We start from the raw sequence: 23,393 nt of genomic DNA, 5'->3' as shown, positions 1-23,393 counted from the left end.
TTTGGCAATTCTATTTTATTGGAAGGTCGTGTGACCTTATTTGCTTTTATTTTTTTATGTTATTTTAAATATATATGCCGGTATCTTTCGAGGATGTTGAGGTGTGACTCACTCGATTAAGTGGCTTGACAGAGCCTTCTTTCTTGCGAGAAATACTCGTTCATGGGGCGAAAGAAAAAGACGACTTAGCGCCTCCTTCCTCAAGCAGTCAGATGCAAATATAAAACCAATCAAGACTTAATCGCGGACGCTTTCCCGTGCTTCAAGAAGTTTAGTTGTCATAATTATAAGGTGTCATTGGCTCCCGATTTTACGATCGATTAGCTATCTCAGTTGTCCATTTTGGATGTGGTACAGCGCATCCTTCTTGCGTACAATTCAAGTGTTCCAAGATAGCTTACATTCAATTATCCACAGCTGGGTTTCGCTTGAAAGGTGAATCGCTGTCAACTAGTGAATAAGAGTGACAACAGTAGATTCTAAGCATTGGTGTAAGCCAAAATAGGCCAAATTCCAGAGCAGAATACAAAATGAATACCCGGAAGGATTAATTTCGCGCTTTCTTCCAAATGCAAATATGTAGAACCTTACCCTGAGAACAAGACCCCGCTTCCCGAAACGAAAACAATTGATATTTTTAAAACATAGATACCAGCAATGTAGGAGAAATAGAAAAAAAAACTTACTGGGTCGCATCCTAGCGGTTCATCACGACTCTTTCGTTACGAAAGAGCCACACGTGTCTGAACTTGAGAAATCTAGGGCATCAATAAATCCGGTTATTAATCATAGCCCTTGAGTAAATCCTCTAGCGGAAGTCAGCCAGGAAATTGCGAAATTGATGGAAACACCATCAAAGGACCCGACCATTTATGCTCAGGATTACGGCATCCGATCCCCGGAAATGCTGCTAGTATCGTGTTATTCCGCGAAATGCTTATATAAACTCGGGTTGCCCTGCTTTATATTTCTTTTCCCCCATTTTTGTTTCACGCCAAGGTTAAACCTTCAAAAGATATAAACTTCTATACAACCTTCCGAACAACCAAGAGTGGCAGCTAGCTATCGAGGCGAACGATGTTCCTTATTCTGCGTCATTTACTGTATATAGGGATATATTTTCCCCTTGAACTATATTTTTCCCTTTTCATTGAACTTTATTGAGATTTTCTGACCGAGATGTAACTAAGAAGTGAAATTTTCAGGCCTTTATTTATAAAGTTCATAGATTTTGTTTGTCTTGTGTCAACAATAATTAACCACGAACACATGGTGCGGTTTGCACGTGACTAGACTGGCGGACTAAAGTATTTTTCTAACTGAAATTTTATACAATCATGTCTTGCACAACATGACGGCTAAATAATTGATAAAATATGATTGTTTGCTTTGTAAAAATTTGGAGGCCTCCGAGGCAGGACATCGGGTCCTTTGAAGATTGGCGAAAATTTGGCGATCCGCAAAAATTTGGCGAGTTTTATCAAATTGGGGGTCGCACTTGTATTAAGCTTCTTGTTGACAGATTTTTTACGTAAACAAACAAAAAAAAATTCAAGTGCGATCTGGGTCAATAATGTGGTTATTTCGAGACTTCATGATTTTCTTGTCAGCTTTGAAGTGTTTAGCTCTTAAAGTTCAAAGTGCTTCAGTATTTCTTCTATGACCTCTAATATCGAGTCGTGCGAGATTTAGCTCTCCCTAAAAGTTTCTGCAGGTTTTTTTTTAGTCTCATCGTCTAAGTTTCTTATAAACTGCAGATCCGAAGTAAACAGGCATAGGAATGGAAGCTGATCCGGGGTTACAAAATAATGTCCTTTTTTGGTTTTCCTGTCCGCCTACACAGTTTTATTGAACAGTTTGCTATTGGCTTAGAGTTACTGTTCTTTATCTCTCAGCAAGTCCTTTTCTGTACTTTGCAGGATGTTTAGGGATGGTTCTCCTTCCTAGAAAGCCAGAACATGTCAATAATTAAGGTATTTGGGGTCCGTTTGTTAGTTTTATATCAGTACTGCGTCTCACGATCGTTGGCAGAATAGCTTATATTGAGCTAAAACAGCACTAACAGTGGCATATGGAGTAACATATGCGGAAAAAACAAAAGGATAAAGCCTTCTAGCACAGTTCAGACGCTCGGCGCCACTGCATGTCGCGTGGTTTCTTCAGCTTTTCGTTTTGCGTTCCATTATGTTTGATGAAACACGGTGTGAAATGATGACCGAACTTCTTAAGTTGAAAAACTTTTATTCTTCGTGGACAAGCTTCAGGTGGACGTGTTTAACGGAACAATACTGTTTTTGTCACTAGTAAGCATCCTAGCTACTTCAAAGCCGATTTCATTCCGGCAATCCATGTAAGTTAAGAAGTTCAGGTATTGTCAAGCAGGAATCATTGATTTTTACTACACTTAATCTAGTTTGCCAGGCATATTATTACGTGTCACTTAACTGTGACGATTTTTAAATGATAGCACTATGAATAAGTTTTACCACAAATTTTTTATGTGTTGAATCGGAATTCGAACAGTTCCAAAATACTTAACTAAGCACCTCAAAGGAAACTAAAATGCGATTGAGGTTAACTCCGTTTATGACAAATTTCCTCGCAGACGGAGCAAATTTCCCCTGATTCTGTGTGGGTCTTTTCCTATGATATCGAAACAGTTCGTCTTCTTTCCAAGCGGTATATAAGAAATAACGGATGTGAGCGAGTGAACAACTTTTTGAGGGCTGTGCATAATGGTGTTCAGTCAGAACGACTGAGTTAGCCGGGCTTAGGTCTTCACCTCTATCTGAAGGCTGGATTCAGAAACTGGTTTAAAACTCTAGAAAATTCGTTTGGTATGAAATTTCATGCGGGGACTGATAAGCGTTTTTTCACTTTATGTCTGGCTCCAACAAATGAGATTAGTCAGATTAGCACTTAGCCCACAAACCTGTGGCTGACTATTTATACACAGTTAATACTTAGTTCGTTCGAATTAAGCTCAATTGAATCTGGTAGGAAAAGATTAAATACACCCTTGTACTCATCGTTTGAAGTTTTCAGCCTGAAATCCGTGATACAGAAACTTGATACACGAGAAAAAGCGGATAACTTCATTTGCTAAATTAACAAAGCGTGCTCAGTCACTGCACAAACGATCCACCCAAATTTTGTGCTAAGTGGGAAAAGCATAACTTAATCAGGTGTTTTTTGTAAAACTGTGACATATTAAAAAAAGAAATTGGCCCTGTAAAACAGCATGATATTACGCCGACAAATCAGACTTCACGCTCTTAATAGGATGAGAAGTGAACGAGCTGATGAGAACTTCATCGCCAAAACCTAACGGATGTTTGGTATAAGCGCTGTAGTGCAGGCCCCAAATTTTGAAATGATAGATGAATCAGTATCATAGGGGCGTTTTTCGTTTTTTTATTGTTGCAACAGAAAAGACCCCACGTATTAACAGGATGTAAATTTTGTCGTTTATAGCCTCTGCCTCATTTTAACCGCTAAAAAACAAGCATCTGTGAACAAGATAGTAAGCAGAAGTTTCATCTGAACCCTGAGAGCACCGTGGCTTACATCAAAACAGTGGAGTGATATAAACGTTTTGAACCGCTGATAGATATGCCTTCAGAGAAGCTAATCTAAGTGAGTTTCATTAATAGTGGTTCAAAACACTCTTCTCGGGAATGTCCTCTTTAAGGTATATTAGTGGTCAGAATAGTTGCGGCAGCATTAACAAAGTTTGGGAAAAAACAAAAATTTTTTAGGCCCCACAGTTTGGTTCAGTTTCTTACTGTTTGTGTTTAAGGTGGCGTTCGCGTTCAAACTGAAATTTTCATATTTTTTTTTCATTCAATACCCTATGCTGTCTTGTGCTGTCTTGTACAGCTAGAACGATGCAGCAAAACGAACGCATTATTTAATTCAGTAATTCAGCATACACAGAGACTATTTTAACATGTTCTAGCGTCTGAATATTGTCGAAACATTAGTAAATGTGAATTTGCACGGAAACGAACTTGATTTTGTGTCAAAATCTGCCGGCTTTAAGGCACCAATTGGTAACGCGGAAAGACGAAAAAAACAATGATCCTGAAATCTTAATTGTAAGATAACAAGAAGGTGACATTCTAAGGTACACTAACACTTCAATGCCATAATAACAAGATGGAGAAAGGGCTAGAATGTACGACATCACTACAATCATCTTCGCGGCTAAGGGCAAAGGGGCCGATTTCGTTGTTGTGGTTTCTCTAACCAAGCATTAGAGGTTAATGGTTCTTGAAGATGACAGGACAGATAAACTCTTTACCTTGAACTAAACAACATAGCATCATAACAATGATAACAGCTTATTTGTCGAACGAACGCCGAACTCAACATTTAGTATCTGTCTGGATCAATGTATCGAATGTACCAACAAGCTTTCCACATAATTGATCGAAACATTGTATAGAGCACACTTGTCACATATGGACTTAGTGTAGTGTATAGCCTAGATATGGAGAACTGTGCAAGGAGAGGACGTCGTTAAAAATGAGGTATATATAGATAGTCGTCAACATGAATACCAGTTTTTTGCTTGAAAGTCCTTAGAAGATCCTAACGCTGAACTGAAATGGCCGCATATGGTCATCCCATTAGTCAACAAATATATCAAGTTTTTCAAGGAAGAGACTGATAACATGGACTTTGTTTCCCCTGTATTGGGACTAGACAATTGTTTTTTTTTTAAGGAATTATTCGCGCAGTCACAGCCATCCGGTTCATGTAACGTTTTATCCAGTAATTTTTTTCGGGATCCTACGCCGGCGACAAATCGGTTCAAAATCACTGTTCTCTCACGTTGAGAATTTCGTTAGAAATACCTGTCTCCCAGGAGCTTTGTTCCTTCTATTTGGCACCTGAATGAAGCCCAGCAGCAAAAAGCAAAAAGTGACCTAATAAATCAAAAACAATTCAGATTTCTTGGAATTTAGCGTGAGTAGTTGCGAAATTCGATAAACGTGTAGTTACCCGTTCGTTTGACTTTGAAGCCAATTTCTATTCAGTTTAGAGGCCCAGGTGAACAACTTAGAAGAGTGAAAGACACTATAATAGTTTTAGAGGTTATTAATCAAACTACAAGGGTGAGGGGAACAGACCTTCATTGGCACCTTTCCGTTAGAAGTGCTACTATTATCAACTAGTAAATTTCCTTCTTTACCGTGGTAGCAGGAAATCAGGGTACTTAGAAATCGTATCAATAAAAGGTTTATCTCTCTATCACAACGTTATTGTAAAATCCAAAATAGCTCTAACACCGGCAACCGAAGATATATTTTTGTGTGATAGTGTGGTGTCTACTCTCTAGACAAATGTAACAACATTTTAAAGATATTAGGGTTGAGGCAGATTTTCCGCTTGAATTTAAATATGGAATTCGCTGAATGTGTTTTTACTCTCTGTCCTTCCATCAGGTATGGAGGACTGTGCTGTTTTTATGTCTTTCGTTTTTCAACACATTTGATCGAAAGAAAAGGTTGCTAAGTTGAAAAGGCAACAACAAGGATTTGTGTTCTCAAACTTTATTCAGTTATACATAATGTAGGCATGATCGTATAATTAGATCATGCGAAACCAGCATGATGTTAGATTATTCTCTGCAACACCGGTTTATTTTAATCCGGAGACGATGACAGTTTTAAAGTAAGGTAACTGATAAAAAATGTATTTCTTCAAATAATAATTGTAAGAAGATTAAATAAGAACGCAAAGGTGCATTCGGTCTTATCCTAGAAATAATTAAATTAAAACTAGAGCACTAATGTGTACCCTCTCTGCTCTCACGAAGGTTTATTTTTAAACCGTTGTCTGGGTTTCCAATATTTATTCTACAATAATTGTAAGAAGATTAAGGAAAGAATACCAAGGTATACTCTGTCCTAGACGGTGTATATTCAACCCGAAGTCAGGTTAACATAAAATCTAATTCAATCTACAACTTATTATAATTAAAAGATTATAACAAGAGTACAAAAAGTACTCTCTGTCCCTGGACGGTTTATTTTTAACCCAAGTCAGGATAAAATCAAAAATGTCTAATTCTACAAACTATGCATTAGAGTTAAAACGAGCATTATTAAATTGTAAAGAATGCTTCCGTCTCGCAACGGTTATACGTATTACTGCGAAGATTGCTTGCATGGTTTCGTTTTATATAAGTTGACGGAGTCAGTTTGTAAATAAGTGTAACTTAAATTTCTTGAAGGAAAAGAATTTTCGCATCCAGACAATACAAATCAGTTTTTAACGCTTAACGTCTTTTTCTGATAATAAAAATGATCCAAACATTGTATTGGAAAAGTAGAAATCTGTAATTAACTGGTAGATGTTTACCAGAAGGTTTGGAATTCATTCCTTGTATTTCTGGAATTGTCATCATGTTTAACTAAATTGCTCGCAACTTCTGGAAAAAATTATGATGTAATTCCAAATAACAGGAATGACAAGTGTTTTATTAAATGAGAGCTGTTTTAGTGTCTGGCATTTTTTGGTCGGAGATTTGAAACCCCAAAGAATCGTTTGAAAGGAAAACTGAACTCACCCAAGGTGAGGGCATTTACCGAAAAATAACCACAAACAAAGGAACACGCGAGATCGAGACTCCGTCATGACCGACTCCTCCCTGCATATCCAAAACAAACAAACAAATATCAAATACAAATAGAAATCTGTGCCAAGTTTTTCGAAATGCTTTTATTTGCAATTATTGCGAGGACAAGTTCGTTAAAGGATAATCTTATTGCACATAGCACGCAAACCCAATCGGTCTAGAAGAAACGCAAGTCGTTTAGAACTGACAAATTTTGCCGCAAGCGGCATGGCTTTTAATTTGCAACAATCTTGAAATACTTTGCGTTGGATTCATACAGAAGGAGTAATGCTTTTGAGAGCTGGCCTGATTGAGTCTTACCAATGTATGATTTCGCCTGTTTTTCACACATGAAGGATTAGTGTCATACTGTCTCCAACAAAACAAACAAACAAAGACTCGAAATGCTCATTTTTGTCGAAATTGTTAACGTAGGAAAAAAATTCCAAAATCATTGGCCTTTGTTATGAATCACTGAACTAGTTGACTATCATCAATTCTTTTTTATTGTTACAATGACTATTTGCTCTGGCTTACCTTTATATAATCTTCAAGCCTTTATTGCAATTGTAGTTTAATTTGGGTTAATGATATCCTGAGTATTTTTTTTTCTATCGATTGGTGTTGATTATGAAATTGATATTGAAAGAGAGTTTCAAGTATTGTTGCAACCATTGGAACTTTGTTTTCTACTCAGTCTAGACAAACTAGTAGATCTTATCTAAATAAACACGGACTGAGTAGTTCTGGTCACTTCAGGAATAAATGGAGAATTGAAAGGTGCAGTGAAGATTTACATTACTCGAGCAACTCGTCTAGGAGACCCGAAGACATTTGGATAAACAGCCTTAAATCGCTTGCTCCGGAAAGCGAACAGAAATGGATTTAAGGCCGAGTTCAGATAACCAATCATTACAAGAACAACCCTGGCTTCACTCGGGATTGCTGCTGCGCATGACTCGCACAAAACAGCAACAATGCTGACAGATGAGTAGGGAACCCAGCAAAGGAAGATAGCGCACACAAACATTGTAGTCGTCTTAAAGGCTCGGACGTTTCTAAAAAAAATTTTCCGTTCTCCTTCAGAGGGCTCGCTGTCGTTGTTCTCAGCGCGTTGACTTGTGTTGAAATTCTTCAGCTGCCTACATACCAGGCGGTAAATCTTGAGGTGAATGCCACAGGCGATTGTCAGCGGTAGAATAAAATTCACGGTAGAACTGAGGACACTATACACCGGCGGGAAAGGAAACCAGCACACATTGAATTGAACGAACTTCCGTGCTGTTCGCCAGCCCATGATAGGGAGTAAGGCAAACAGGATACTGTAAAGCCAGATCATCAGACTAATAACGATGGCTCTCTTATGAGTCATGAACCCTAAGCGGCGATAACGATTGAGAGGATCGCTGAGGCTTTTGTAGCGATCCAAACTCACGGCCAAGAGAGTCAAAATCGAGGTCGGAACGGTAATGAGGTAGAACGTGATCCAGGCCCTGCATATCGCCTCTCCATGGTTCCAAACCCATCCCAGAAAAAGCCCCTCTATGTCAAATGGCATTGCCAGGGTCGCTGTGAGAAGGTCCGATGACGCCAAGGAGAAAATAAAGACATTTGTGGGCATTTTGCGCAGGTTTTTGTTGATAAGTATAGCCGAGCAAACCATGATGTTGCCAATGACAGCTACAGCCACAATTAAGATATGACACGTCGCCACTGGATACACGAAGCTGGAAGGCAGGGGAATAGGCGATTCTGTGACGCCTTGGTCTTGCTCTGCAGTGTTGTTCATGTTAACCGCTTCTTCAAGGAAGTTTCTGTAACGATTGAAAAAATCTTTCAGTTAGCAGGTTATCACCTTCTCAAAAAACACTCCTTCGCTCTGTCATATAATATAACTGCATTGCACCCGAAAAGAAAATCGAAGTATGACTTACCAAGAGTAATCTACCGGTCAGAGAAAATGCATGCAAAGTGCGACAATGTCGGCAATCTGAGATTTAATGCTTGCGTATTTGAACAAACAATGATTTTTATACCCCTAGTTCGGCCCCTGGGAATGCGACCCCACTAAGCCTATTATGGTAAAGTTAGGTCACGCATCTTGTACATTACAAACGACCCATTCACAATGGTCAACATTGAGGTTATAACCTGTTTGGTTGGTCTGGCGTATAATATATTTTTTTCGGGAAGTCTGTTGTTTTTTTAGACGAACTAAATTGTGAAGCTCCCATGGAGAGCAAAATCAGGTGGCCTCCAAATAACCCTGCATGCGCCAATCGAGGTTTTCTTTACCAATTCGCTTTTTCCTTTTCAAGGTTTTAAGCTCGTGGGTAGTATTGAGCCAACGAGGCCATTAAAGTTATTCGTTACAGCTGTTGTTTACGATTAGACTGGAATTCTGGATGGTACTATGATATACATTTCCGGTGAGTGATTTCAATAAAATTTTGTTCAAATTGGCCAGTTAGCGTTTCGACCGTCTTTGACTTGACCACGGGCTGATTTTAAGCATAATACCTGCTATGATACCTGAAAATTCATTCAAATTCATACTATTAGAAATAAACCGCGTGTATCTGCTTACAAACTCAACTGCTTTCTAAACTCGCACTAAGCCGGCCGGGTTTTTTCGCATGCGCGTAATAAAACTGCACGAATGTAATAAGCACAAGGTACGCTTGAAAAAGTAAGGAAAAGGTATTGCAAAACTATGAAATTTAAGTTGAATTAACGCCAATAATGCATAAAATATTCAGTCACAGTAATTTAACTCCCAGGTCACGAAAATCCATTCAAACTGAAATTAACCTCTCAAGTGTTAAATTGCACATTAGAAATGTCGGAGAAATCTGTTCTTAAAGAATCTTCCCTTTTCCTGGTGACAACTAAGTCCTCAATCACTTTTGTGAAAGCTTAATGCACCAAATTGCTACTTTAGGTGTCGACTGCTCTCTGTATTTTGACCATGACTAGATAACACGCTCAAATGAATGCACTCTTCTAAAGAAAAAAAAATTGGGCGCTTATTCAGCATGCCGCGACTTCAGGACTTAGAACCGTCTGGTGGGTGCATGACAGCTGTCGTCATAAAATCCTTCACGAATGCAATGATAGTGTTATCCAGGCTACCTCCTCTGTGATGCTGTAACTAATTTAGTTCAATGCGGGAGGAAGGATTTAGATATTTTAACCCTTTTGTTTACACTTGCCTTCAGTTGAAAACCAGCGAATGACCTCAGATGTGGTTGCGAAAGCGTCAAAAAGCCTGAATCGGATATGGTGCTCAGGACACGAAAGTTAAAACTCTATCGATTAATCAGTCTTAATATAGCTTCTGAGAAAGTTGACAGCAAGGAATTTAAACCTGTTGAAAGTGAAACTATGCAAATTATGGCCAGGTCACTGGAAACAGAATCTTCTACAAATACGTTTTTTATCTCTCTCTCAGACGGTCTAAAGATCACCTTTTTAACACAAACATAGAGAAATACTATTTGATTTAATGATAAGTAAGTTTTAAGGTCAATGCTCCCTTCTTTAAGCGGGGAAATTAGACCAATCTTCTTAATTAATACTCTGCAGACGTAAAGTTAAGACATAAGTTGTGTCTATAGTCCTAGATAGCAAATGCATCGTCTATTAAAGCTTGACAGATTTATTTGCGCAATTTTCCGAAGCATTCCGATCGTGTTGAACCAAATAGCGAATAGAAACTTCTGGTTGATATTAGATGGAAAACACACAAAAATAGTATTGTGTGAGAGCAGGGAACTTCTTATATATAACAACAGCATCTTTACAATCAACCTTGATATTTGCGGGCATTTATGACCGCCCATATCCACCGACTTTGCCGTAAATTAACGAATTATAGGAAGCCCGAAGAAAATCAATATCTCTGGGTTAAAATCTTGATTCTTCCATTTTTTACAAGAGTTTCATGGAAATATTTCCATGTGAAGCTTTAAATGGCAAAACAAAAAAAAATGCTTACAGCAAAACGACAAGCAATTTCAATAAGGACATTATACGGTTAAAAACCTAACTTTGACTTCCCATATCTTCTAGAAATGAAACAAACCTGTAAATTCAGCGGACACCAGTAGAACGAGCTTAGGCAGACGCTAAACAGAACGCCAATGAAACACAAGACCCTGTTGGACATTTCCGGATGATTCTTAGATTGCAGGGAAACTCTGCTTCTTAAGTTGTATGAACTAGCCAGATCGATGCAAATGGTTCGATAACTTAAGTGCAATACTTTAAATGAAAGACCACAAAACATCAATTTCCACCATACCTTATGATGCGCTAAAAAAAATAGCATGCGCATACAAAAAACACCTCCAAGCTATTGATTCGATAAGGTTCGTAGCCAGTGATATCGTGGTTAAACTGACTGCGCGAGACCGGGAAACGTTAACTTCCTCGACATTACGTTATCTATTTTTAAAATACCTGTCTAAAGTGGATGGTAACGAGCTCCCTGAGGGCGTTCATTCGACACTATCTTCACTATGTTTGGACATTTTGCTCTCCATTTTAGTCATTGCGTTTGATCGATGTGTTTTCCACTTAGGCTCTTGACCGCTCTTAATGCAAATATGGTAAAAAATGTGGTAACAACAAAAAAAAAAAACTACTGTAGGCCAGAAAAACAACTTAAAAACAGAAGACTCGAAATCTTTAGGCTCGGTCCAGGCTTATGATTTTGGGACATAAAAGTTGTTGATACGATCGTGCAGGTTTGGGGTAGTACTCAGAGGTTAACTTTTCTCAGTGTCTAGAGTCTGTGAAAGGTACTTACAATCGCTTTATTTGATTCCTCAGAATTGCTAGACCTAAACTCAATAAAGACAAAAGAAAGGCACTTATATGGAGACAGTAATACGGTGACTACAGAAGCACCGTATCGCTAATATCATGATTATCAATGCTGTTTGATGGACTGTTCTGATAGGTTGAGTATATAGGGAGAGTTTTTGACCTGCGTTGTTCTGTTCGTTAAATTGAAATGAGTTAAAAATAAACACAATGATAAAAATGAAGTCCTTAAAACTAGGCAAAGTAGTAATTTGAAACAGTGGTGTTCTAACAAAAATACCATTAGTAGTTTTCTGCAAGGGTCTTTTCTTTCACGACAACACCGCAACTAAATTTAGCTCGTTCAAATGGTGGCATGTTGGGAGTCTTTCCAACAATGATATTGTCTCCTCAGGCCAGCTTAGACAAGCGGGAAACGAAAGCAAAGAGAAAAGTCATATCTATCACACGCTCCTAACCTCGCGCAGGTTTCGTGTTTTGCGCGTGCCTCGCGTCTGTCGTAGCTCGCTAGAAAACGTGTGTTCTGCGAACTGCGAAATTGATTTGGACTTTGAACGTTTTCACCTCCATTTCCCACGTTACAAAAGAGAAAAATTAAACGATTATTTACATCCCCTTATTCACGTTGCATTTCTTTAAGACCTGCTCAACGCGTTTGTAAAAGTGTTCGTTTCACCTTGCATCGTAGGTTTCAAAAACTCAAACAACGCACAACACGAGATTTGAGACCTCCGCAATGCCACATGAGCGGAATTTTACTAATCAAAATACCGCAAGACTTAAGTTAAACTCAATGTCCGCTTTGATCTGGCAATTTACCAACCTGTTTTCAACAAATACTTTAGCATGTGAATCATAAAAGCTTTAAAATTGTAGACTACGAAGGTACAAAGTTTTAACTAGATTATAAAGCCCTTTTTCGAAGTCTCAAGAACTGTTGAGGTCAAATCACTAAGATCCTTACCGGTTGGATTTGACGGTGAAAAAAAAAACGTAATTAAGGTCGCCTCGCCTCCGATTAACATCTCCAAATGATCCTAACACTAAAGCTCTCTTGGAAAAATTCAGAACATTTTGATTGTTGGTCCCGGTTAGCCTTTGACACGCAATTAACCTTAAGAATGAACAATGAAGGTAGGATGCAGAACGTTGATCTAAGCAAAGGCAAAGACTCCAGTATTTATAAACCGTGTCACACTTGTTCTACCAAACCTAAGGCGCGAGGCCTTAGTTAAGTGGTCTCGGGTAGCTGAGACAACCCTTCCCCCCATCTAGCCATCGAGAAAATTTTACAGAGCGCTCCCAAGAAGTTGTTAGTTTTAACAGATGCACTCAGCACCCATCAGCATTTCCCCCAACAGCCTGACAGGCTTCACATCTATCATAGTGGTGAACGATAACAACAATTAAAAACAACTTGGGGCTTGTATAGCGCAAATAAACACGTGAATAGGATCGAACGCTCAATATGAACCGATGGAAACGATAAGAGATTTTATTCCGGCTTGCTTAGCGAGCTGAAGTGTTGATATGAGGAAAAATTTTCCCGTCTGACAAGCTTATCTTGTCGAGGCCAGATAACTCGCCCACCCGAGTTGTCTCGGGCTAGATCCGACACGGGTTCTCCCGGCATTCTCATGTAAACAGTGGCTTAAATATTTCAAAGAATTAAGTGAAAAGTTAGCTGATGCAGGATCGCTCGGGGGTAAGGATATTTCACGTACTCGAAAACATTTAAATGGGCGCGTAGTTCTACTGTAAAATAATCTTCTCTACGTCTTTATGTTGTCACGGTAAGAAGAGTAGCGTTACATCACGAAAACGGCGTATTGCGAAAGACTAACTCTGCATGAGGGCGGAAAGGAATCTTCGATCGGCAAACAAAGCGTTTAGGCATCATATCTCCAGTTTTTTCTGCCTCAAGGATAATATTCATCTTAGAAGCACGTTTTTTTTTTTTACTCAAAGAAACACTCAGACTACAGTGCTTCTTTTATGCCGAAGTGGAATTTTTTCCATCAAAATCGTCTGGTAATCGCATCTGATAGTTGACTACAAAGCCACAAAGATACCAACAAAAAGACTTAATGAGAGAGATAAAGGCTGAAGCATACTTACAGAATAATCTCTGCCGATTCCTCCTTCAAGTTGATGCAAATTTGCACGTTCCAGTAAAAAAAATAAACCCGGCGTCTCGTGAAGTGGCAGCCGACAAGTTATCATCAAATATATCATGTTCCAAGCTTGGTTACTCGGTTTATATACTACAGATCAGCTGACCATGGAACCTCCGGAATCTGTGATATCCATTCTTTTTTGTACAAACAAAAGTAACAAATTAAAAATAAGACAAAACCAATTACGAAAAAAACCTATAAACTGATCGAAATTTTCGTTTCCGGGTATAAAGAAAATTGCATTTAACATGTTAAAAGAGAAATATGGTTTAATCGTCCTTGATGTCTGACTAGAGACCAATGGCGCGACATTCTCCGCGGGATATGCGCGATCAAATGGGCCGGGTCACATGGTATCAAGACGCATGGTACCATTCTATTTCCCCGATCAACATGGCGGAACGGAAGAGAAAATGTACGAGGTTATAAAGTAGCCTGTTTATGGCCATATCATATGACGATCCTTTTTCATATTTAGAACTTTCTCCAAGTCAAGATTGCACAAAAGCAGGCTCTACTGTCTGCTCCAACCTCGTTCCAAGGGTCTTTCTTCCCCTCACGAAGGAAGAACAGAGACCCTGGTAACAAGGTTGCTGTTCAAGAGCAATCAGAACTTACATAGACCAAAACTAGAAAGTTGCTCTTAATTGACCTCTATGACCGCTGGATAGCATTGTTATGTGTGTTTGTTCGACTGTTCAACCTGTTACTGGACTACTGCTGCTGAAAACTTGAAAATGATTGCTTTTTAAAATCTAAAACTCAATAAAAACGCCAAACATAAATTTGTCGTGGAATTCTCTTTCATAGAGGACTTGTTTAAAACGTATGCGTATTGATGACGCATTGTGAAAGAAGACTCATACGGAGATTTTATTTGATTCGGGGATAGTCTCGCTGTTGGACACCAAGTAACCTATATAGGATCAATATTTATTCCTGGGGAAACCGGGCCAAAGTCTCTGTTTTTCTTTATCTCAGAGTTAGTAAACCACGTGACAGGGTATTCAACGATGACATAACGTTTCCAAAAATATTGTAAAAAGAGGGAAGCGAGGGAGGGATGGGGGGGAGGTTACATAATCTCTTATAATCGATTAGGTTGTGAGTTAGCTTTTCCTTCGAAAGTTTAATCAGACTGATATATCGATCTCGCTAAAGAGAAGGACATCTTTTCACGGTCCAAATGGCACTTTCTTGCATGATGCAGGGATTAATTTTCCCTCTCGTTTTAGACCTTAAGCCTTACTGACTAACTTTTTTTAGCAAACGTTCTGAATGGTGAGCTTTTCTCCTACACAAACCAAACAAATAAAACTAAAGGGTTTAAATACCTACACAGATGTTCTGGTTTTTTTTAAATTGAGGTGATGCAAGGAGAAATTTACAGAATTCGAAAGGAAATAAACAGTAAAATTCTTGGCAAAGTCTTCATTTTAAAATAAAGAGAAAAAGGCTAAGGAAATTAAGGACTCAACCCTTTAACTCCCGTGAGAGGCCAAAACAGAATTTCTCCTTACATCTTGAACACAGTATTAGGCAGACAAGTGATGAGAATGAAGGAAACTATTAATGAAAGGATTATTTGTTGACCCAATACCAAAATCTCAGAACTAACATTACAAGAATCGTATGGCAGACAGTAAAGAGAATTACAAACGAGATCAGTCTTGGGAGTGAAAGGTTTGACAAGATATAGCAATTAAGGACAAAAAAATCAACCTCGCAAGCTCTTTGCTCTTCACTGATTAACAACATGAAGCTTTATTTGCGTGAGCGTCTATCACAATTGGACATTTTGACCCGTGTAAGTGATCATGACAAAATTGTTTTTCTATAGAACAACGATGATAACTTCGCGTGCGGGAAATTAGGTCATTCTATATAATTTATGAAGCTTTGCAAATAAGCCGGAAATACGTCGATCAATTAAGAAATGGATTACAATTAGGAAATAACATTTTGAAATTTAGGAATTCATTACTTTCACTTTTTTTCGCTTTTGTTTCATTACTTTTCCACAATTGCAAAAACTAAACCCTTAATGTTGGAGCTAATGCTATAAACAAAGTTATTGTTTAGGTCGCTATTGCTGTTGTATATATCCTGCTTGCTCCTAGTCAAAGAATCAGGGTATTAGAAAAATATATATTTAACAGTGATCGCCTGCACCCAGACCTAACTTGCACGGTTATTTCAACCTACAGAAAAAACTTATCATCCAAATTAAAGTGGTTAAAACAATTGACACAGTAAAATAAATAAGATTATCAAATGCATAAGTCTCAGAAGCCCAACCATTTTGCTGAAATTGTTTCAATCGCATTTTCATTAAGATTCTTGCATATACACAGAAATACTAAGTATGGTTAATTTTTTCTTTGGCGATTCTTATGAACAACACTGGGGAGTCTTCTTTAAATAGTTTTGCCTCCGTCATCTGTTTGATAGTTACACACTCCCTTCTTGCGTAGCGCGGCTGTTTTCAGCTGCCACACCTTGCTGTGATGAACCGCGACAGATCTTCCTTAAACAACAGCAAGCCAATGGAGACAGTTGTGTGTACCTTTTCCTGAATTCCCTGTCGATGCAGGCGTAAATAGCCGGCTTAATGATCCCGTACATCGCATCAGCCATCTGTGCGCAAAACGAAATGTACACGTTTTGGGAATATGACAAGTAATTCATCAAATAAGGCAGAAGGGAAAGAGCGATGAAAGGAAGTGACACTGCAACCACGATTTTTGCCTCGGTTCGCGTTTCTTTGAATTCCTGTTCCCAGGCAGATTGACTGGTGTTACTCTGTCCATCTCCAACATCAACAATTCTGCCGGTTTCCGGGGGGTGTTTTGAAGGACTCTGTTTTTGGCCTTCGCAGATCAGTGTCACTTCTCCTTCATCAGGCTTCTCGTCGCACCACTCTCCCGAATGATCCAGTTCGATGCCGTCATCATCCCTCCTCTGTGGTTTTTTATTTGATTTGTAAGCAATTTTTGTGGATCGTGCTAGTGCATTCATTTCCTTCTTCCTTCGTCTAACTCGGAAGAACACGACGACACATAGAATCATTAGAATCAAGTTTACAGTGACGTCAAAAGCGAAATCAAGTTGGATGATCATTATTATTATTCCCTCCGGACTTACTCCACGTGCATTGTGAAAAACCCCGCTGGACACAAAGTAGATGGAAGAGAAACTTGTTGCCATCACCCACAGGAAAAACATCATAATTGCACTGAATTTTTTAGTATGTTCCTTTCGACCTGTGGAGGAGGAATTTCGTGTGGCGTCCCAGGCTAGAGCGACTAAGATAAGCGCAATAACCCTGGAAGCAATTTCAGAGAAGGTAAGGTACATCTTACACAGAGCATTGCCAAAAGACCAAACGTCTTCAGCTTGGGGAGAAAATGCGGCATAGGTCATTAGGTAAATAAATGCAGCTTTTAAAATATCAGCGCAAGCTATGCTGATCAACATATAGAGAAAAAATGTTTTGTTGCGACCAATTCGAACGTTCTTGCACAGAATATAGAGGGCAAGGCTGTTCTCTATCAAACACAATACGAAGAAAATCCCTCTCAGAACTTTGACGAATTGGGAGCTGATCGGATCTTGAGGCGGCATAGGAGCAGCATAGTCATTAACATAGTCTGAAGTGTTCCATGGTATGGGCGGAATCGTAGCGTAAAGTACAAGCGTAGCAATTTTGTAATCTGTTGTCCCCTGTGTCGAATTGTCCATTTTCATTCTCCATGCACTGCTGCGTCCAGTTTATGGACAACAAATGTTTTTAAATGCTCTTAAATGGCCATTAAGGGTTTTATTTGTTTTTGATTGCCAGTTGTAATAGGCACTGATTGCATGCCAATTTTTTTCCATTACAAAAAGGTCACGTTTCCGCAAACGTTGATAAGAAATCGAGATGTTAAATCGTGAATTGATGTATTACTCCACTTGTAGTTCGCCAACGAATTCCAGCCGAAATGCTTCCCATCGTAGAAGCATTTCTCAACATCGGGCTCATGCTTTTAATTTTTACATCTGAATGCAATCTACTTCCATTAATTAATTTGGTGAAAACACATGTAGGTATACTGAACGATCCGCAAATACATTGGACGATTCCATCATGATCATTTTATCAATTTCTATAGGAAAAGTTTCCACCCAACGTTGATTTCACGCGAAAAACCGCTATCTCAGGAAGTGATTCGTGCAATATCCGTTTTCCACGTGAAGTTTAACTAAATTTTCCATGAATCAGTTACTTATTTTCTTTACCCCATGTGCACTTAAAAACCCATTAAACGCTTAGTGCGATGTCGGCGTTGTTTTCGCTCGTAGTTTTAAGAAGTCAATGTTCTTTCGCATGATAATGAAAATAAACATAACTTGAGTGACTATTCCTCTCCCAATGGCCTTTTTTTAAGGCCCGTGAAAACAGGAAGTGAAACAAATATTTCATTTTTTTCTTAAGTGGTGATCTATCAAATAACCTATTCACAAAGAGGCGGACCGCTAAGCTTTTCCTAGGCGGGGCCTAGATCTGTCACGCAAGCATGCGTTGCGAGTCAAACTCAATGAAAACCAAGGTACAGCCTACTGAATTTTTCCTATTCCTAGCAACGACATAAAGAGTTGATTGCCCTTTATTTGCTGCAAGAAACCCTTTTTTTTACTGCATGTGGCTATTCAACCTTTTTTGCCGAATCTTCTCTGAACCAGGGGAAAAAGAAAATGAAATGAAGATGGTCTTCTAAGTCCATAGAAGAAATGCAAACTTTTCTACGAGTCCATCGCAGATCTTAAATAATACTGTTTCAATTCACAGGCAGGCTTCTTTAAAATAAAGAGCTTTAAGGCGAAAACCAACAAACAATTAAGTGAAGTGCCTTCCAGATAAATGAGATAACTTGGAATGGAAACGACCCTGTTTTCTAAAGGGGGTAAGTTTCTAAAGAAACTATGGTGCTGCATCGGTGGGAGAGTATAACAGGTAATTTAGTGTTAACAACTGAGTTGAAAACGTAAATTGGACACCGTAAAGAGTTAAAAGGCTGACGTTTCGAGCTTTAGCCCTTCGTCAGTGCGATTAGTGGAGTTGTGGGTTGTGTGTGGGTTTGTATGCAGAAAATTGGGCTTCGCTATTGGTGGGAATATGATGACGAGAAAACAAGAATAAATTAGCGGAATGAAACGCGCTCGTTGATACCGTGGGGATTAAGAGTGCCGATTTAGAAGATAAATTTTTGTTCTAGCGTTTTGCGGCTTTCCGAACTGCCTAGATGTAGGGAAAGACCACAAACTGCCATTTGTTGATTAGAATGATTAGGGAGAGTCTAGCGACTGGTTTGGATGCGTCCTTGTCATCTCTTTCTACGTCGCGAAGGTGTTCTCGGAATTGGTCACCTAGTCGTCTTCCTGTTTCACTAATGTATAACTTATTGCAGTAAGTGCAAGTTATGCAATAAATGACATTAGCAGAGGTACACGTAAAGTGATCAGTGATCTTAATGGGTCCCTTGGGTCCCGATATTTTCTCTGCGTTATGAATGAAAGGACAAGTTTTGCATCGTGAGCGAGCGCATTTGAAAGTATCAGATTCGTCATTGGTTTGAAATGAACTATTGACCAAAAAGTTGCCTATGTTTTTGTTACGTTTGAATGAAACTAGTGTGGGTTGCGAAAAGATGGTGCTAGTCTCTGAATCGTTTTGGAGTAATTTAAAGTTTTTAAGAATAATAGATTTAACTGGGTGGTTGTAAGGGTGAAATGTGAGTGTGAATGGAATGCGGTCAGTGTTTTCCTTCTCAGCCGTTTGTGGTGCTGACTGTCGATCAATTTGTTGGGCACGGTGGTGGCCCACTTGAACGACAGAGGCAGGATAGCCACGTTTATCGAAAAACTGAAACATTGACTCTGATTTTTTGGAAAAATCAGAGTCGTCACTACATAAACGACGAAGTCTGAGAAATTGTGAAAAAGTATGGAATTCTTGACCTGTGATGGATGCGAAGATGAATACAATAAGTAACTTTGTGAATCTGTAGATTTGTAGTAAACACTAGTGCATAAACCGTTGCCTTCAATTGAAATTTTGAATTCCAGAAGAGCCAAAGAAGTGTTGGAAATTCCCAGGTGTATTTAAGAGCCAGGTGCAAGGAATTGACGGCGGTTATAGATTGAGTGAGCTCCTCTCCGTTAGAGGAGGTAGCGCCGATGAAGTCGTCGATGTAACGGCCATAGAGTTCAGGTTTGGGGCCGTGTTATTGACTAAAAAATTGATGTTCGATAAAACCTACGAAAAAATTGGCGTAGCTGGGTCCCATTTTAGTATCTATGGCGACGCCATTAGTTTGTTTGTAGCAGTTAGCACCGAATGAAAAGCAATTGAGTGTAGTTACTAGTTCGGCTACACGGAGAAGTGTTTCAGAGCTAGGTTCCTTAACAGTGCGTAGATCGAAAAAATGTAAAAAAAAATGTAAAATTTATCTTCCAAATCGGCACTCTTAATCCCCACGGTATGAACAAGCGCTTTTCATTCAACTAATTTATTCTTGTTTTCTCGTCACCATATTCCCACCAATAGCGTAGCTCCATTTTCTGCATAGAAACCCACACACAACCCACAACTCAACCAATCCCTCTGACGAAAGGCTAACGCTCGAAACGTCAGCCTTTTAACTCTTAACAGTGGCCAATTTACGTTTTCAACTCAGTTGTTAACACTAAACAACTTTGTTTTCTGTTTTGGCGAGAGCGACATTTAAAATTACTCAGTGTTTCAAATGTAAATTCAAGCCTCGTCGACAGCTGCAGTTTCAAGTAACACACTTAATTGCCGGACATTAGGAAATATCATTTACATAAAAATATGTTACACCTATAATTTTCTGAACAACTTTAAGCCATTAACTCTCGGACACTATTTAATCAGCTGCTTTTTATGCAATTCTTAATGTGTTTCATATTTTCTAATTATAGTTTCTTTTGTTTGTCTATCCATTTTCCCATCCTCAATATCATGGATTATTGCTTCCAATTTGTCTGCTTCTTCTCCTTGCAAAACTTCTAAAGCTTCATAGAGCACATCTATATCCAACAAATCAGCCTTTTTTCTTGCAGTCTCTTCAGATGCTGCTAATTTGACTGCAAAACTGAACCTTGCACCTACCAAATTATAAAAAATAAAAAATAAATTCAAGAAATGTCAGCCATGACTACATCAACTTTAAAAAAAAAAAGGAATTTAACAGGTTTCACTGAAAAGTAAAGGCTGACCACCAGGTTCATAAGAGCAGCCATCTGCAAATATCTAACCCACTCCTTCAACTGTTTCCACTCACTGAGAACATGGAACAGGTTAAGGTGATTACAAAAAAGAAACATTTCTGAACATAAACTTCTGCACCTTCCCCAACCCCTTCCCTTGCATGAGAAAAGGAAACATTAATTCTGTCCCTTTCCAGGTCAAAAATTCTTTATTTACATGAAGTTCACCAGTTGCCCTTAGTAGTTCAAAGAAAGTACAATAAATCAAGATAGTACTTCCTTTTTCAATTTATTGTGCCTTCTCTAGTAAAGGAAAAACTTGTGACCTTGTGGCTAACACACCAAGTAAGTGATGCTGGTGGTAATAGTAATACTAAGACAGTGATGTCCATAATCAATGACATCTTCTAAATTTTGGCACTTAGCAACTCTTGATATAAAAAAAGTTGAGTAATAACTATGCTGCCTAAGTGTGTTCAGGTAAGGTTCTTGAGCCAAGAGACACAGAGTTCATTTTGGTTTCCTAAGCATGAAGCAACCAGCTACTAACTTGTTAGACTTCCCTGACAATCCATACTCCTGGGTGTGAGGAGGCTCTTTGAAAGTAAAGCGTTTTGCCTAAGAGCACAAAAACTGCACCTAGAGAACTCCTTAACAATGGAGCAACCACCTAATAACTTGTTGGGCCTCCCTGACAATTCATTTAACTCATGTGTATAGAGAAGTTCTTTGAAAATTAAGCATTTTGCCCAATAGTACAACATATTGACCTTGCCAAGTCTTGAACTCTCAACTGGAGTCTAGTGCACTAGCTACTAAGCCACTGCATTTCCTACAGAGTGCATTCAGTAAACTTATTTCAATACACTCCCAAAGAGCAATAGTTGAGTTCATAACCTGTGTAATTATGTTCAATTTGTTACCATACCTTCCATAAGAAGTGGGGGTGGTCGCGCACTATGTGGAATTGATCCATGGAAAATAGCAACACGTCCATATCTTGGCCTTACTGCAAATATTACCTCGTTCCCCTCCATATCATCAAAGAAGACAGTTTCGCCATGATGATTTGCAGTCCAGTCTTCATTGAGATAAATCAGGAGTGTGAATTCACTTTCATTAAGTTCACTATCTATATGAATTGTAGTTGTGTCTGTCGCTTGAATATTATTACATCCAATGTCATAAGGAAAATAACCTTCCTTCCCAGAGACAAAGGTCACAATCTGACTGACCACATTCCATAGTGAGGTCTGAACAAAGTCATCAATTTCAAATGCCATGATCCACTGTACCTGATCTGTGCTGTCCATGCCAGCTGCATTATCGCTGTAACCGTTAGTTTCAACCGTTTTCCTCAAGGCATCAAGCTCTTTGAGAGAAAGAATACCATCCAAAACAACAATGGAAAGGCCACTGTTTGTGGTGAAATTCTTAGTGACAAATTGTTGAATATCTAAGGTTCCATCTGGGGTTGTGTCAGTTTTGGTCAAAAGTTTAAAGTTAGGGAAAACCATTAGAGGATTAAAATCATTCCTTACAGTGTTTCCAGGTAATGTTTCCTGTATAACCGCCGAATGTCTCTGGTCATCTGAAAGTAAAAAGTGAATTTTCATACAATATAATCTCTCCGACATGTCTATCGCTGGAGATTTGATTACATGCTCCAGAGAGGCAGGAAAGATCACCAGCCTGCCTCTTTTCGGATATACAGCTTTGATTATTTCACCCTCGTTGTACACGATAAGCTCACCGTAAGCGTTGCGCCTCGAATTCTGCACAAGAAAAATTACAGCGATATAGCTATTCACAGTTTTGTCACTTACACTTGCTCGTTCCGTACAAGTATGCCCAGCTCTGATGTTGATTTTTCCTTCTAACGACAAAATTCTACATTTTCCCTTTATTCCAATATGCGAAGATAACGTGTCTGAAACTTTTCTCCAAGAAGAGGAGCTCTTAAAAGTAACAGATGTCAGATTAGCGGACCAACTGTAGCAACTGTAGCAAGCTTTGGAGCACAAATTCTTCGTTCGTCCAGCAATCGCTAAGTTGTTATCTTCTCTAGGCTGAAATTTCCACACCGTTTCATCTTGGCTTAGCAAAGATTTCATGTCCCGAATTTCATTTTCGGTAAATACATTGTCCTTAATCCAAACGTCCTTCGATCTGAGAGACTTTGACAGGGCGATCAAGGAAACAAAAGTAAAGAATACCGAACACACAGCTGATGAGCTAATCATTGTGAACATGTGGATTTTCAAAATAGTTCCTTAATTTCGTGATGGTTTACCGACTTTCTTGGCTCTTGCTATCCACCCAATGCTGAAAGAATATGCTTATAGAAAGTTATCATGATTATACTTGCCCAAATCTTGCAAATTCCTCATTGTAAGGCTCGCGGGCAGCTATTACTACGCGCTTGTCGCGCGCAATGTCGCGCGCGTTTGTTTCAAAAATGACTTTGTAACCGCTACTCCTTGCTTAGCATC

At 38.9% G+C, this 23,393-nt stretch overlaps 3 protein-coding genes across 7 annotated transcripts; all 3 read right to left on the bottom strand.

The window, feature by feature from the left end:
* Nucleotides 1–7,091: 7,091 nt before the first annotated feature.
* On the bottom strand, nucleotides 7,092–13,692 carry LOC131784675 (octopamine receptor beta-2R-like). 5 transcript variants are annotated; one of them, XM_059101487.2, is made up of 2 exons: nucleotides 13,571–13,692; nucleotides 7,092–8,439 (listed from the first exon to the last, which is right to left on the bottom strand). In XM_059101487.2, exon 2 carries the CDS (start codon nucleotides 8,412–8,414, stop codon nucleotides 7,419–7,421), a length of 996 nt encoding a protein of 331 aa, XP_058957470.2. In that variant the 5' UTR covers nucleotides 8,415–8,439; nucleotides 13,571–13,692; the 3' UTR covers nucleotides 7,092–7,418. The 5 variants fall into 5 exon arrangements, with proteins under 5 accessions (XP_058957470.2, XP_058957479.2, XP_066021271.1 ...); XM_059101496.2 differs by lacking the exon at nucleotides 13,571–13,692 and adding an exon at nucleotides 11,087–11,201; XM_066165174.1 differs by lacking the exon at nucleotides 13,571–13,692 and adding an exon at nucleotides 10,929–11,058.
* A 2,388-nt stretch (nucleotides 13,693–16,080) lies between these two features.
* LOC131784262 (5-hydroxytryptamine receptor 1-like) lies at nucleotides 16,081–17,370 on the bottom strand. The gene has a single exon (XM_059101063.2). The coding sequence runs from the start codon at nucleotides 17,368–17,370 to the stop codon at nucleotides 16,081–16,083; it is 1,290 nt and encodes a 429-aa protein (XP_058957046.2).
* A 2,804-nt stretch (nucleotides 17,371–20,174) lies between these two features.
* Nucleotides 20,175–23,335, bottom strand: LOC131784711 (uncharacterized). Its single transcript, XM_059101539.2, has 2 exons — nucleotides 21,830–23,335; nucleotides 20,175–20,799 (listed from the first exon to the last, which is right to left on the bottom strand). Exons 1-2 carry the CDS (start codon nucleotides 23,151–23,153, stop codon nucleotides 20,585–20,587), a joined length of 1,539 nt encoding a protein of 512 aa, XP_058957522.2. The 5' UTR covers nucleotides 23,154–23,335; the 3' UTR covers nucleotides 20,175–20,584.
* Nucleotides 23,336–23,393: the final 58 nt, after the last annotated feature.

The sequence above is a fragment of the Pocillopora verrucosa genome, chromosome 4, assembly GCF_036669915.1.
Source record: "Pocillopora verrucosa isolate sample1 chromosome 4, ASM3666991v2, whole genome shotgun sequence".
NCBI classification, from domain to species: Eukaryota; Metazoa; Cnidaria; class Anthozoa; order Scleractinia; family Pocilloporidae; genus Pocillopora; species Pocillopora verrucosa.
Note: the sequence above shows the minus strand (reverse complement) of the source record. Positions and strands in the feature narration are given on the sequence as shown.

Bases quoted from the DNA above. Each gene is read 5' to 3' on its own strand.
- LOC131784262 (XM_059101063.2), bottom strand. From the start codon at position 17,370: ATGGACAATTCGACACAGGGGACAACAGATTACAAAATTGCTACGCTT.
- LOC131784711 (XM_059101539.2), bottom strand. From the start codon at position 23,153: ATGTTCACAATGATTAGCTCATCAGCTGTGTGTTCGGTATTCTTTACT. The intron at 20,800-21,829 runs GTATGGTAACAA...ATAATTTGGTAG, and splicing joins ACCCCCACTTCTTATGGAAG to GTGCAAGGTTCAGTTTTGCA.
- LOC131784675 (XM_059101487.2), bottom strand. From the start codon at position 8,414: ATGAACAACACTGCAGAGCAAGACCAAGGCGTCACAGAATCGCCTATT.